The 16,558-nt window shown below is 34.2% G+C and overlaps 1 protein-coding gene across 6 annotated transcripts in view; it reads right to left on the reverse strand.

Annotated features, from left to right (window-relative positions):
* The window catches only part of LOC143240652 (SRSF protein kinase 1-like), a 72,231-nt gene extending 57,418 nt beyond the window's left edge, over positions 1-14,813 (reverse strand). For 2 of the 6 annotated variants that reach the window (XM_076483427.1, XM_076483425.1), the window contains exon 1: positions 2,263-2,988. Coding sequence is in view for 3 of the 6 variants with exons in the window: in XM_076483422.1 (XP_076339537.1) it covers positions 1,854-1,915 (62 nt within the window). In the remaining 3 variants the exon portion in view is untranslated. Of the gene's footprint in view, positions 1-1,853; positions 2,993-14,621 lie in introns of those variants that run through there. The other 4 variants (XM_076483424.1, XM_076483426.1, XM_076483422.1 and 1 more) reach the window with 4 other exon arrangements.
* Between the last annotated feature and the right edge of the window lie 1,745 nt (positions 14,814-16,558).

Genomic DNA, 16,558 nt, shown 5'->3' on the forward strand with positions numbered 1-16,558 from the left:
AGAGTCTTACGACATGTTTGAAATAAAATTGCACTTAAGAGTTTAGTTTTCTGACTAAATTAATGCGCTTTAGAAAACCTCTCGTGCTTGAAAGACGAAACGGCCAATTTTCATTAACTTCTGAGTGGATACATATATATTTAAAACAAGTCCTTATAATGTTTTATTGAACGGCAGTTGAAAGATATTTTGCGCAACACAAGAAATGTCATTTACTTTTTTCATTTTGTTCGACATAGATGAAGAGAAGTCTATAGTTAAAAAACAACAATATATTGAAAACATATCTGATCTAAGATTATTTGTGTACTTTTTATCATTACTATGGGCATTTTAAAATATTGGATATTGGATATAAAACGATATGGATATGCAGTAAACTATTATAGGAGTTAAAGACGTCAATACCAGATTAAAAATATTCTGGTTCATATACAAAATTAAAATATTCTCTCTTCTGTTATTTTGAAATAATCCAATTTACATACAATGTATATATTCATGAACAATACAAAAATTTTAACAAAGCAAACGTTTTTGATTATTGTTAATTAAAATAATAAATGTTGTAGGTTATTCTTAGAAAACCGACTTCGATCGATTAAAACACGTGCATCTTTACGTGTTAAGAATAATCAATGTTACACTTCTAAAATGTTAGCTGACTTGCCCATCAATAACGTTTGCAGCTAAATATATCCGTATTATGCATGCCTAATAGTTCACCACTATTGTGTAGTCACGTTTACTAAGGAAGGACAACAAGAAAGTGTTGATATTATGTGAAACACGTCTAAAAATTTAAATACATTATTAAGAAAAACGGCTTAAAGCTCAAAGTCAGATGAAAAGAAAATGTTTAACAGCGTTCTCACAAAAGGGTTGACGTCATGCGATATACAAATTATAGTATTATTTCTTAACCTTTTTTGGGTGACGAACCTCTTTGTGAATCTAATCCCAAAGCTATTCCCCCCTCCATAAAAATGTACATAAACACATATACGTACAAATATACACGCAAAATAATGGAAGAAACAATCAGTTCCTTGCCTGTGGTTCTCGGATCACCCTGAAGCCTTTCCATGGGTCCATGAACCACCAGTTAAAAGCTACCGTTTTAGAATATCCCCTCTAACAGTGCTTTTGTTGGATCAAGCACATTCGTTGGGTGCACAAAGACAAAAAAAAAAAAAAAAAAATCACTTATTATTTTGAAGTTATTTAGATGAAATAAATCCATTACTCGTTATTTTAATGAATTATTTACGACTATAAACTACTCAAGCATAAAATGGGTTAAGTTTTCTTTATCCTGCTATAGCATACTTGTAAATAATAACCTTGTTTCTACAGCCATCGCGGTTCATGAACGACTCAGGGGCGACTTAAAACTGCCACATGTTAGTTAAAATTTTGGTCAGTAACTTCATTTACTTTTGGAATAATTAAAATTAAACATAATGAGAATAATAGTGGATCACACAACGTGAAACGATGAAAATAACAGTAAAACATACACGAACACAATAAAAAAAAAAACCACATTCCGTGTTTACCCTTGATAAAACCTTAATATTAAACATTTAAAATCGAGATCGCTAAGAGACATATTGCTTATAATAAGCCTTTTACTTGTTACCTTATTCTAATATCAGCCTTTTTTTCATAATTTTAAATACTGATCTAAACGTAAAACAAAAACAACTTGATATGTCTATATTTCTTATTTTGATGCACGCATACGCATCTCTATATATCTATCTGACTGTTTATATAACATCTCTAACCAATTTAGAATAATTTTCAACAAGACAAAAATTGTGATAAACGTCTGCTGCTCAGACTATAACCTTTTAGAAGATGAAAACAGTCCCTGTAAATAATGTAGCGCTTTTCCAGGTAATTTCTCCATAGCAACAAAGATACTGATGGCGATGTTGATTTAATGACTAAGGATACACTATAAGTGTTGAATTTTAAGCCTCTTTTTGAGTATCCACACACTCGGGTATTCAAATTAATCACTATTCTTCATGTATTAGTTTTGTATCCTGTATGATTTTATAAAATAGTATGCTATCCACGTAAATTCTGATTGCATGTGTTGATTTATATTTCAGATACATAAATATTTTCATCTTAGGTGCAGGGTACAATCTTAGTAATAAAAAAGTGTTCGGAACCAGTTTGGGATATTCAAAATACGTCGTTTTTCGCTCATTTTAAACACAGAAATGAGTTACAAACTGTATGTTATACCAATTATAGACGGAACATGACGTCTATATTATGAACTTCGCACATATACGTCGACGTTTCACAGTAGCTCCCATTAGAGTTTCTTGAATATTTTTACTGGTTTACACTTCGCTCGATAGCTAAGGCATCATACACATTACTTTAGGTCGATGATACTAAATAAAATTAGCAAAGGTTAAGCAAAGTACAACGTAGCCACTTGAGCATGTACTCCTCTCCACGTCTTAAACACATTTATAAAACTAGAGATTTCTAAGTGCTCAGTAATGAATAAAATCATCACATGTCCAATCTTATCAAATGAAAAAACTTTACGAACACCAAGGTTACTGTTTGTAATACTTCTCTATCAAAAACAGTGCACTAATTGTTCATTATAATATTCGCTTCTTCAGGTTTTCATATTACTGTTTAGAAAACAGTATACATCTCTTTTTCACTATCATTGTTACAAACTTGATCATTTCCGATGAGTTTACAGACATCCAAATCGGCACTCTGACAATCCACCATCAGTGTACGGTTTATACAATACGAAAAGGTAACAGCTTCTGACGTAACCCGATATAAACACAGACGGTAAATTGGCTGGAACTGTACAGGTCTAGGTTCAGCCCGTAGCTACACTAGCTGTTTGACATATCAAGATCATGAAATAATTCAATGATGACGTATATCGTCTGGAAACCTTCCGTTAAAATCAACCACATCTGTCTAATCCCACTGTGCCTTGCACATGAAAGTCTTCCTTTTTACAGTTTCCCCTAGTGGTACAAATAGACATTTATTCTCTGCACGAGAAATCTGTTATGATGATTGCCGAAACCTCTACACCAACATATATACCAAATTATACACAAACACAGCATGTTTACACGCTGGGAGTAAAGCTGTCTCATTTACCCTTCACAGTTTCATACATGGACATAAATAAAACTCTTTATCAAGAAAGACATTAAATTAATGGGGTTATGCAATAAACGAGGGAGATCACAATGTCGAATAATAATAACGTGTTTTTCTATACACTTCAAAAATAAAAATTGCGTACGCAATCTTAATGTGTACTTTAAGCAGGTTGTTGACGTATACATGCCTAAACCGAATTTATACCTACAATTCAATATTAAAATATATATTCGAATAAAAGTTACAGCTATTTTAAGATGTACTAGTTTATTTTAAAATAATATTTTAGTCAAAACCAAAGAAAAAGTAATCACGTTACATTGAAAGGTGTAGACTTAACACGAGAGGACTTCATATTTGAGGGTCAAATTGGCCCAAATGTCTATAAGGTACACTTTTAGTGCATTGTACGTTATACTGGTCATAGTTTGCGTACAATGTGGTATACAATCATTCATTACATAGCTAAAGAGATGAATACATTGTAAAAGTATTCGAACACGTGAAATTCCAAATTAAGTAAGTGAAAGATCAATTGAAACGTAAATATTTAATACAAAATTTCTGCCATGGAGGTGACCCCACTGTATAAACTTTAAACCGATGACCCCAGTGTATAAACTTTAAACAGGTGACCTCAGTGTATAAATTCTAAACCTTCTGACATATCGCACATGATTTCAAACAAATTCGAAGTTAATTATGAACGACTTGAACCACTCATGATTAAAGTTGCAATATTAATAATCTCGAGAAATTCGTTTTTCATATTTGAACGATACCATCGTAAATGAACCTTGTGTGTCGAGGCGCCTTCCCTCATATAAAAAAAACATGGCGACTGTCAAATATACATATGTAAAATGTACTTTCAGCTAAAATACATTAGTTTACTTATGTTTTCAAAATAAATTTAACATCAGTGCGTTTCCTCCTTTTAAAGTTATTATTATTGATAAAGTAGTTATGATAATATGGCACAGAATTAACAAGATAAAAGTATATATCGTAGTCTGCATATATATCTAAACGAACTCAAACGTTAACATGCGCAATGGACTTATGGGTAAATTACTTTGTATCGATTTTAAAGCCAAAATGATTGTTTGTTTGTTTGTTTTTTGGAATTTCGCACAAAGCTACTCGAGGGCTATCTGTGCTAGCCGTCCCTAATTTAGCAGTGTAAGACTAGAAGGAAGGCAGCTAGTCATCACCACCCACCGCCAACTCTTGGGCTACTCTTTTACCAACGAATAGTGGGATTGACCGCACATTATAACGCCCCCACGGCTGGGAGGGCGAGCATGTTTGGCGCAACGCGGGCGCGAACCCGCGACCCTCGGATTACGAGTCGCACGCCTTACGCGCTAGGCCATGCCAGGCCACCAAAATTATAATATACATAACAGGTCTCCGTAAGTAACTAATACCTGTCTTTCTTTATACGTGATATTAGAGCTTCAAATAATTTATTCTTCTTTACAATAATACGTGGCACATTTTGTAATAGTGTAGTTTACAGTAATATTATTTAGGTTTTGGATTACTTTGGTGTCTTATAATAGCAGAAATCAACGCTTAATTGATCATAACGACCTGAAGAACAGTGTTCAGTGCTGATTAGCTTAGATCACTTAGCAATAGTGATAAATTCCGTTTACTGTATTTTGTAACAATAACTTTTGTACTTCATCCAGTTTAGCATTCTTTAAAATAAAACAGAGCTTGGTTCAGTTTGATGCACTTAAAATTAGTTGTTAATTGTGTTTACGTTTCAACAACAATACTCAACGTTTGCTTCAATAAAAGAACGCTTTAAAACAAGGTGATTAAAAATAAACTGTGCAAGTAATGTGGTTCTTCTGTGTACTATGTTTCTGATGTTACATGTTTAGAATATAAATTACTAAGGTTTTCTGTGTAAACGTGCAAGTAGTTTTAAAAGATACCGACTTTCTGGGCGCAGATAGCCTTGTTGCTTTGCGCCATTAAACGCCAAACTCACCCACCCAACTACCCGACTTTCTAAGTGTAACTAATCTAAACTATAATACTTTAGAAAAATCAGCTTATTCCCAAAATTATATTTTGCAAAACACTTATCATCAACTAGAAAGTTGCACTGACGATTAATGTACATTTATCAAGTTAAAAAAACAAACACACATTCATTATTATTTTTCACTTGTTCATACGTCAATGGATTTATCTGTAAAAGTAACGCTTTGTTTTTCTCGTTTCAAATAAATACGACCTCGATCACACGACCTAAAGAGCCTTCTACATGTACCTGAAAGAATAGAAAATCAATAGGCCTAATGTAACATAGCCAGTAGTTCAGGTTTTTATCTTGTCCAAGTATAAGGACATCAGTCATTACCCATGTAGTTTTACGACAAAATTACAGAAATGGATAATACTTAAGTTTCCATTATATGTGTAACTGAAGCTGAATAAGTGAAATCTAATTCTAGTTTTCAAAATATAATACAGGGTGGCCCGTAAGTCCCTACCCATCCATATGTTATTATGTTATATTCAATTACGCATGTATTATAATTTTTTCTTTCTTTTTTTAGAGAAATATGGCCGATGTAAGCCCGTTTACACTTGACAATGTCTCACAGAACACGGCGTCGCATAATATTATGCAGCGAGAATGAGGGACAGCACACAGATACACTGGATATATAAGATATATGGATGGGTAGGGACTTACGGGCCACTCTGTACATTACTGTTGTCGGAAAACGCACCCGGAGATGGACTGGTGCGGTGACAGCAGTGACGTAATAAACTAGCCACGGCGCAAAGCTTCGTTTCTCAATGTCACTGATAACACACTTTAGATTTAATTTTCAATATATAGTAACAGAAACAGAAAGCTACCACATAGCTAACAACTGAAAACTGTAGTAATTTTAAATAGATTTACAACATTTAAAATATTAGAATATATAGTAGCATCTAATCTAATCTAGAACGTAACGCCTTAGACATACTGAGTATTCTACTTTGTCTTCGTGCTAAATTTTGTTATATAGAAGTCAGTTGCAGAACTGAGGGAATAAACACCATCTATCGCATACTTTAGTAAACTAATGGTCGCATCAAATATACTACGTGTACATATGCTTAAAACCATATACCAATGCAGAACTGAATTACATTTCTCACGTTACCGACAAATCTTGATATTTCAAACGTTTATATCTAAAATATTGTCGTTTTGACAGAAAAAAAATGCGTTGCGTCTTCACCTAAGTAACAAAAACTTAAAAACTTTGTTTTAACGTTGTAAGCCTATAGTTACCACTATATATACTGTAGTAAGAGATTCAAAATACCAGGTAGCCACTGGCTAATGACTGCATTATTTTACAACAAAAGTTAGGATTGAAACATTGAAATATGTTTACCCGCTGCTATGTCAGGAGTTCAGTTACTAAAGTAAAATTTACTGTCGCAGCCATAAGACCACAACCTCATGTTTTCTGAAAGAAAGAAAAAAGGTTTTAAGCATGATTAAGATTACCTTCTCTGAATGTCCAATTCACTAAGCTTCTATGCAATAAGGAATATAAACATTTGTAACCTAAGCTGTAGTGATTGTTGATTAGTCCTTACCAACAAATGAGTAGAATCATTTCATATGCACATGATCATATTCTGTCATTGCCTGGGTGCTAAGGCAAAACTTTTGGTTCAAAGGATAAGGAAGACGAGAAATATAAATTGGTTTCTGGATTTAGTCACATAAGTTACATATATTACATCAGAAGTACTGAGATTGGTTTGATCCCAGTGGTTACAGTCCGTAGGTTTCGGAGCTGTACGTGTACTCTTGAGCTGTGCTCTTAAGAGTGTAGGTAAAATCCTGGTAATTGATTAATGAATTACAATAGTCGGCGTTGGGTCTGTTGACAAGCTACCTTACACCTGTCTATCAATTTAAAATTAGGAACGGCTAGCTTTAACAAGCCTAAGCATGTTCAACCCATATTTTATTTTGTTTAGTTCTGACTGGAATGAAACACGTATCTTACTATGGAATATAAAAATTGAAATCTGAATCCAATACATATAAGTCACACTCTAGGCATCTTATCACTATTGTCGAAGAGAAGGCCTATCATAGTCTTTGCCACACGTTCAGATTGTTTTCACACCTCAACTATAATTTTCTTCACTACACCACACGTTCTACGTAGGCTTAAAAAAGTGTCCTTTCAAGATTAAAAACATCAATTGGATGTTTTTGTTGACATCTGAGAATGATCAAAAGCAGCATCACCCTAATGTAATCTTTTGCAGCAGAGGTGGTGCATAGAACTAGACCTGGAAACTATGTAATTCTATATAGAACAAAGACTGTAGTATCATACATTTTGGTAGTTCCTTTACTGTTAATTGAACTGCTATCACACCTTGGATGTCTTTGTTGATATCTGAGAATGATCAAAAGCAGCATTACCCTAATGTAACCACTTCTGACACCTTCTTCTCTGGTTCCAGCATCCAGTTTCAATGTTTTTTAAATATATGGCATAATTCAATGCAGATTGTGTCCCAGTCATTAAGTTGCTGTTCACCCAAGTGCTTTAGGACATCAAGTATTAAACCATTCATATTCTATAACAGACAATGCACTAAAGTTTTCTTTTAACAAACCTCTAAAATGTTGGGGACATCTATTTTATATTATCACTATTGCGAAATGTTAGTGTGGGAAAGTACATTCTGACAGTATCTCTCTAAGAAGTGAGAACCTTCCTTATTTTGATCAAGCCTAAAAGCTCAGTCAAATGTGCTCAGTCAAGAGAGGTCAGCAGAAGAGTACTGCAATGCCAATAATTATCCATCATCATTGCACTCTGTACCAAATTCAGCTGCCAATTAAGACCTCAATGTGCTATTCCAATCATGAAAGTTCCTTATCACCTAATGGATCCATATGGTCATGATGATAGGGTGGTCTCTTTAACTGGTGGTTGTCATTATACATGCCTTTCAATTCAACCTGGGTAAAGGAGATTTTGATCAGTGTCTGAGAATGATTGTGATAGTCAAAAATTAATTTGTCTTGGGATACACAGACTGGTCATCATCGTTGTGACACCATTTGCTCCTACAATCACGAGGACTGATCAAATGATTAAATGTAAATCTTATCATGGCTGCTCAAAGCACTTTGTCGAAGAGAAGGCCTATCATAGTCTCTGCCACACGTTCAGATTGTTTTCACACCTCAACTATAATTTTCTTCACTACACCACAAGTTCTACGTAGGTTTAGAAAGTGTCCTTTCAAGATTACAAACATCAAATGTTACTGTAGCTAGAGAGCCAAGCATAATAAATAAAGAAAATTATCTAAGAACAATATTTGAATAAGTTTGTTTGTTTTTGGAATTAAGCACAAAGCTGCACAATGGACTATTTGTGTTCTGCCCATCACAGGTATCGAAACCCCGTTTCCAACTATTTTAGTTCGCAGACATATTGCTATCCCACTGGCGGGCATTTCAGTAAGTATTTTACGATTTGATAAAACATTTTAACCTGGGTTTGATTGTGCATAAAGATATTCCGAGAACCAAGTGTTTTTCACATTATTTCAATAAACTTATTATTGAACTGTTCTACGAATTAATATTATCTGTCGTATAATTGTAATTTTATTATTATAGTGCTAGCCTTAATGCTTTTATTTTACCAATTGCCTTAAAATATATGCGGATCTTTCTCAGGTTTTATAGTTAAAATTTTTCAAAATAAATAAAGGTTGAAGATTTTTATTTTTCTCTTTATACATGTCAAGTTCTGGTTTCCGTGTAATGAGCTTCATGAAATCATCTTGGTTTATCTTGCAGTCCGTGTAAATATATATATATATAAATATCTGCGATAGCTGGCCTTAATTTTGAAACGACAGTTTAAAGGGATGGCAGGTAGCCAACGCCACTCGCCACCAATTTTGGGCTACGTTTTCAATACCATCTACGTAATTACAGGTATACCTGCCAAAATGTTCAATTCATATTCTTATTGATACAACTGTATTTCTTGTTAAGCGTAACATCACACAAAGGGGTATCTGTTCTGTGCCTGCAACAGGCATCATAACCTGGTTTTTAGTATTATAGGCCTTCAGACTTACCGCTGAGCCATTTTGAACAGCAACTTTAGAGATCTTGACCACATGCACACACTCTCTCACAAACCCAATCTTCCAATCAACCATTCTTTCAACCTCTTTCTAAAACATATACCAAATTGGCTCTTCGAATTTTTACATATACACGCATTTTTTATCTAATCTCGTTTATACGTTGAATTTTCTGACCTATAGATCCAACTCGCTGTACGGTTCGGTAATTTAATTACCTAACCATCCACTTACCTAACTGTTTACCATGAATCTAATTACACACCCATCCATCCACTTATCAGTTTATCACGAATTTAATGACAATCTTATCCATTCACTTACCTATTTGTTTATATGTTTGTCTCGTCTCTATTTTTCATTACTCGCTGATTTCCACTGAACAAATACTTTTTTGAAAACTAAAAAAAGTAAAATTCACCAAAGAGCAAATCAATAACGAAAGAAATAACGACACAGTAATTGGTAGTTAATTTTAATGTTATTTCCATACATAAGAAATTCGACTCCAACAAGTAAAGCACAGACTTCTTTGATTTCACATTTGTAAGTTTTATTATTCTATTATATATAAACATCTGATGTGTGTGACCATATAAGGCGATGTTCATTGCACAGAAAATCGTAATTTCCTACTTACGAACTACGTTAATTCCAGTTTCAGCAGAAGTTTACCTCGAGATCAAAACTACTTTTGACAAGGATGTTCTAAAACCTGTTGTTTTTTTTACTGGAAAACCAATGAAAGGTCTTGAATTATTTAACAAGCTTTTGAGTACGTTTTCAGTTGCAGTAATTTTTTCCAAAGGTTTTTTTCAGGTTCTTTTCCCCACACACTGTCCCTATGAGACAGTTGATTTCAAAGTATAAGCTTCCGCTGACCAAATGAATCATTATGCTCTCGTCCATAAGACATATACCCGACAATGGTTAGTTGCAAACTCTTTTTGTTAACCTAAAGATGGCCTAAGAAAATCAAAACGTTGGTAGTACTTTGTTCCAATTAATGATTTAATATCCATACCAGCCGTCTTAAGAATATATTTTTATTTTAAGTGGGTTTCTCGTCATCACGATACGAATCATCAGTTCTACGAATATATTTTTTACTTTGCTGTATACCTTGCTTTGTACTTAACTGAAAGAAGTCCAACAACAGGTCATATGAGAAGCTGCTTAGATTAAATTAACTGATATTAAAATTTGACACGTTCCATGAAAAAATTACAAAAGCGCAGTTTCTACGCGTGATTAACCAAAGAAGACTTCTCGCTTCTAACGATGAACAATTTCAAACCCTAATTATTAAAGTCGTGCTTTAATCGTGCAAACTTTTAAGCTATCCAGTTTATAATTGGTGTTTGGGGCATATTTTCAAGCAGCCGTCTCAAAAGTTATATTTAAGTCCTAACGATAACTAAAAAATCGTTAAGGTTTAAATTAATTTAATTACGTATATGCAGAACAACACAAACCATTAACTTTAAGCATAAAATGTATTCCAAACACAAAAATATTTTCTAACCTACTTTAATGAAAAACAAATGCAAATATATATATTTCGTTTTTTACCGTCCTCCAAATGTCTTATTTACTTAAGAATTAACAATAACACAGACACTTATTATTTCGTTATTGTTTTTTCTATTAACATTTGGCGAATGACAACAAAATTAACACGCGATGAATAAACACATCCACACAGTAGAACACGAAATGGTAATAGGTGATCTGTCGAAAATTGGTTTATCTTTAAATTGTTCAATAAAAAGATAAATATTTTTAAAGCAGATGACAATAACATGCAAGAAACATTTGTACACAAACTTGGTGTACGTTTTTCTAACAATTGAATAAATAATAGCAATCACCACGTTCACTGCTATGGACTGAGTAGCGTTTGCTCTTTAAAAGATACAGAAAAGGCGTATATAATGTGCACTCTGACATTTCAGTATGAGACATTTGCACAGCTCGCTGTGACGTACAAGGGGCAATTCGCATTGTCGTTGTACGATGTGTACAAAAAAAAAAGATATTAACGTATGCGCACGGATACAGTAACTTTGCCGCACTGCTGCTAGCCTTTACCCACTATCCTTCGTGTAAACATTCACCAATAACAGCACGAATAAACATCAGTTTTATCAGCACTTTAGATATTATGTCATCTATACTTTCTTCTAGTTGCGCAAACATGTTTTCATCCAAATCAACATAAGTAGTAATATTTGTCTATATCATTCCCATTAAAGCTCATGTAAGCTATTCACAGTTAGAACAATCTATAATAAACATAAACAGTGTTTTAAATGTTACAACTTGACACTCATTTTGACACTGGTCTTACCAACAGTGTTGGGGTTGAGCTTTCGAATACTGGCACCAAGTATAAACACTGAATAATTTACCCCGAAATTTTTAGAAATAGTGCAACTATGAACACTTCTAAGTTTCATACCACAGTACGAATACCACAGTCCTTTCACTATGGCACGCTTTTAATTCTGATAAATGATTTGAATATTAGGTCTTATTAAGGGCATCAAGTACGAATCACTTTTAGAATGTCCTGAATAACGAGTAATGCATCAAAAGTAGTGTTTTCGATCGACTAAATTATGAATATTAATGACAATGGTGCACAGTTTAAAATTTCAAGTTTATGTATATATATACACACACACACAACACATACACTGTCTGGTATGTCGAGAATATTGAATAAGGGTCATGAGTGAGGCTTTGAGTGTCAAGCATTGACCCAAAACGTTTCATGTGGTAGCATTGTAATATAAAGTAAAGAGAATCAATGCGTGAGATAATGAGAAAAGCTTTTAGGGTTAACTATTAACACAACACTCTTCATGTAGTAGCGTTGTAATATAAAATAAAAAGAATCAATGCGTGAGATAAAGATAATGAGAAAAGCTTTTAGGGTTAACTACTAACACAACACTCTTCATGTAGTAGCGTTGTAATATAAAATAAAAAGAATCAATGCGTGAGATAAAGATAATGAGAAAAGCTTTTAGGGTTAACTACTAACACAACACTCTTTATGTAGTAGCGCTGTAATATAAAATAAAAAGAATCAATGCGTGAGATAAAGATAATGAGAAAAGCTTTTAGGATCAAGTGTTGAATCAAGTTTCATGTGACAGAGCTATCATACGGGTGCCGATTTGCGAGTTTTTCATTACATGTTGTATGAAAATAGCAACTCCTCTTGAAACAAACGAATTAAGCGGCGAGTTTTAAGCCAGTGAAAATATGATATTGAAATTACCATAAATGGAAAATTTAGCAGTTGTTAAACTCTACCACATGGGGGACTGAAATAACAGTAAAAGTATTATAGTGCCTTTTAAAAGCCAGTGAAAAAAGATTACACTTATGCACGTAATAAGACACTAGAATCAGTTCTTTTTACATTTTTAAACACCACATTATTAATCTAGTTTCTTAAGGATTTTCAAGAATTAGAAGTGTGTGTATATTAAAAGCATTCCAAACACACTATTTGTCTGATACTAATGTCTATTACATCATAACAGTTGTTGAATGAATAGCTTGTAGGGTTGAAGAGTTGTGGATTGAGCAAAACGCTCAGATATGACAAATAGTGTGTTTGGAATACTCTTGACAGGGGCGTAGATCCTGGGGGGAGGGGGATGGAGAGTATGGTGCATACAATCATCCCCCCTACAGTTTGGTCTGTTGAATTGTTTTCTTGCATCACAGGCCAAAAATTGTGTGTTTGTTCTTGTGATTCTCGTGTTCTTACCAATCGAATTACATAATTAGGCCTAGATGTAGGCTTTTTCAGTAGCCGAAATGTACATCTTTAATATAGGCGTGCTTCTAAGCTTTTCGATCTAAGCGATAGTTTGTAAGTATCAGTCAGCAGGCCTAAGTATACATGCAAGTATCGTGGCAACAAGTGTGTGTTTGTGTTTTTCGTATAGCAAAGCCACAAAGGGCTATCTGCTCAGCCCACCGAGGGGAATCGAACCCCTGACTTTAGCGTTGTAAATCCGGAGACATACCGCTGTACTAGCGGGGGGGCACGTGACAACAAGATTACTCTGTGACTGCATGTTTACAACTTTCAGGTTCACATAATCAGAGATTACCAATTTGCAAATTGAACAGTCCACTTAAGTGGTTGCAAAAATCATCCCCCCCCCATCGGGTGTAAAAAACCTACGCCCCTGACTCTTGATATATAAGTATAAATTTAACTGTTCTTCGCCGGTATGCAAAATAAAATATTTTGTTACAGACTTCTGAGCTGTACATAACAACATATTATCTACACATATATCTACTCAACAAACCTCAGTATTTATAAACACTCCTACACCAGAACACCTTACTATTTATACATTATTTATAAACACTTCTACACCAAAATACCTTACTATTTACACATTATCTATAAACACTTTTACACCAAAATACCTTACTATTTACACATTATCTATAAACACTTTTACACCAGAACACCTTACTATTTATACACACGTCTACACATTACCTATAAACACTTCTACACCAGAACACCTTACTATTTACACATTATTTATAAACACTTCTACACCAGAACACCTTACTATTTACACATACATTTCATATTATCTATAAACACTTCTACACCAGCATACCTTACTATTTATACATATATCTACACATTAGCTATAAATAATTCTGCACCAGAACACCTTACTATTTTCACATTATCTATAAACACTTCTACACCTCACTATTTATACATATAACTACACATTATCTATAAACACTTTTACACCAGAAACAACTTACTATTTATAAATACATATATACAGTACACCTCACTATTTATACATATATCTACACATTATCTATAAACACTTTTACACCAGAAACAACTTACTATTTATAAATACATATATACAGTACACCTCACTATTTATACATACATCTACAAACTATATATAAACACTTCTACACCAGAACACTGACTACTTATATCCACACACTTACATTCATACCATTATACGCCACTATTTAAAAACAACACCTATATACCTCAATCTATTATACCCTTTTAATAGATTCACTGCGTAAAGAAACGGATTCTACATATAAATATAATACAACTCTATCTTCACTACAATTTCCGAGTCAACCTCTTTCATGAAGCAACAGACATACACAAAATGATTACTTACATTGATCAGATCCGAATGGAGTTTAAATTTTAATTTTCCATTAGACTAACAATATAAACAACAAATTACCCGTGGTAGCGAGAATGTTCTGCAGCCACATAAGAACAAAGAAACGACACAAAATATCATATAATTCAAGGTGAAAGATTCAGCTTATATTTGACTACAGCACGCAGACAAATCTTCCTGGGACGTCTATCGTGCGGTTCGGAAACTGTAAGAGAATGAGACCAGAAGCTGCTTAGTCAAACGTCTGCAAGAGCTGTGCTATCCTGTGCAACGTCACATCCAGCTTCTCTGAGAATCTTTCGTTTTCGGATTAAGAATAAAGTTTAGTAGCACAGATGGCGAGTAGAGAATTACATCGATCAAGTTCGGTTGAGTCACTCTAACCACGCATCTTTGATACTCAACAACTGTTATTATTGTGCCTACATCAACTGGCCAGAATACCAGATTCCTAATTTTAAAATTTATATTTTGTAAATGATTTTTAAACAAATTATTTCTGTTGTTAAGCAAAGGGTTATATAATGGGGTATATGCGTTATGCCCAACGAGGATATCGAAATTCAATTTGTAGCTTAATAAGTTTCAAAACTGAACGCTGAGCCACTGGAGGCAGTAAGTTAACATTAAAAAACACATTATCACAGATGTAAGAAGCATTTATAAAAAATTGTTACGGTACGTTTTAATCCATTTGGCTTTGTTTATATACAGAAAAGTATATGAGGAATGTACCTGTCAAATTTCAAAGCCACATCTCAGACTGCAGTCTTCATGTGTTTCTAAACATTTAATGTACTGGCATCTTAATGAGTTTTAATACTTGTCCCATCACCCACATTTTCAAAGTGTTACAAGATCTGATGTCTCTTTATTTGACAAGTCGATTTGGTTGTCACTTTTATCAGACCATTCGGCTCAAAGTCACTTTTGCGCTAGAGCTGCACCGCGTGTTGTGGAATAGGTTGAACCTCACAGTCATTGAGACGACTCACACGGCCATATGATTCGTTCATACGTGAATAGTCCAGTCAGGTCGCATAACTATTTTAATTAGTTTAAATACACAGCGTTCATTTGACATTTTATAAAGTTTGTGCCTTCAAATACAAAATACCACAACCAAACAAAAAAAAGTTTAATGGACGAATCACGAGCATTATAGTTAGTACGATATGAAAGGTAAAGGTACTAACATTATCTACTGCCGAGCCTTATTTTGAAAAACTAACCACAGGAAAAGCAGCCAGTCAGCAGCATTCTACCCCACTATTTATGCTAAGTGATGCACTGTTACTCTTATAACGCATCTTTAGTTTCATTAATTAACAAAGTATTTAAAATGACTAAAACGTTCAGTTTAGAATATTAGTTTGTTTGTTTTGAATTTCGCGCAAAGCTACACGAGGGCTATTTGCGCTAGCCGTCTCTAATTTTGCAGTGTAAGACTCGAGGGAAGACAGCTAGTCATCACCACCCACCGCCAACTCTTGGGCTACCCTTTTACCAACGAATAGTCGGATTGACCATAACATTACAACGCCCCCACGGCTGGGAAGCAAAGCGATTAATTTCTTAATCTTTACTATAGACGGCACCACAGCTATACCAGAGGTCTTGCACTGTTGAAATTTGCTTGAAGTTATTATTTGCCAGCCGTCCCTAATACTGAAGTCACAGACTAAGGGAAGGCAAGGAATCAACACCACCCACCGCCAACTCTTGGGCTACTTGTTCCAACGTAGTATAATCGATCGTAACTTTATAACATTCTCACGTCTGAAAGGGCGAGCATGTTTGACGATAGATTTTGATCTCGCGACCGGCAAATTGTGAGTCGATCTCCCTAACCACCAGGTTACGCCAGATCCGATATCCAGTAACTTATTCTCACTCAAACAAAATAGTTTGTATCCTTTTCATCAGAGGCCTGATGGTTAGGGTGCTCTACCCCCAAATCTGTGGGTCGCGGGTTCAAATAATTGAAAATGATTTTC

The sequence above is a fragment of the Tachypleus tridentatus genome, chromosome 13 (genome assembly GCF_004210375.1).
Source record: "Tachypleus tridentatus isolate NWPU-2018 chromosome 13, ASM421037v1, whole genome shotgun sequence".
NCBI lineage: Eukaryota > Metazoa > Arthropoda > Merostomata > Xiphosura > Limulidae > Tachypleus > Tachypleus tridentatus.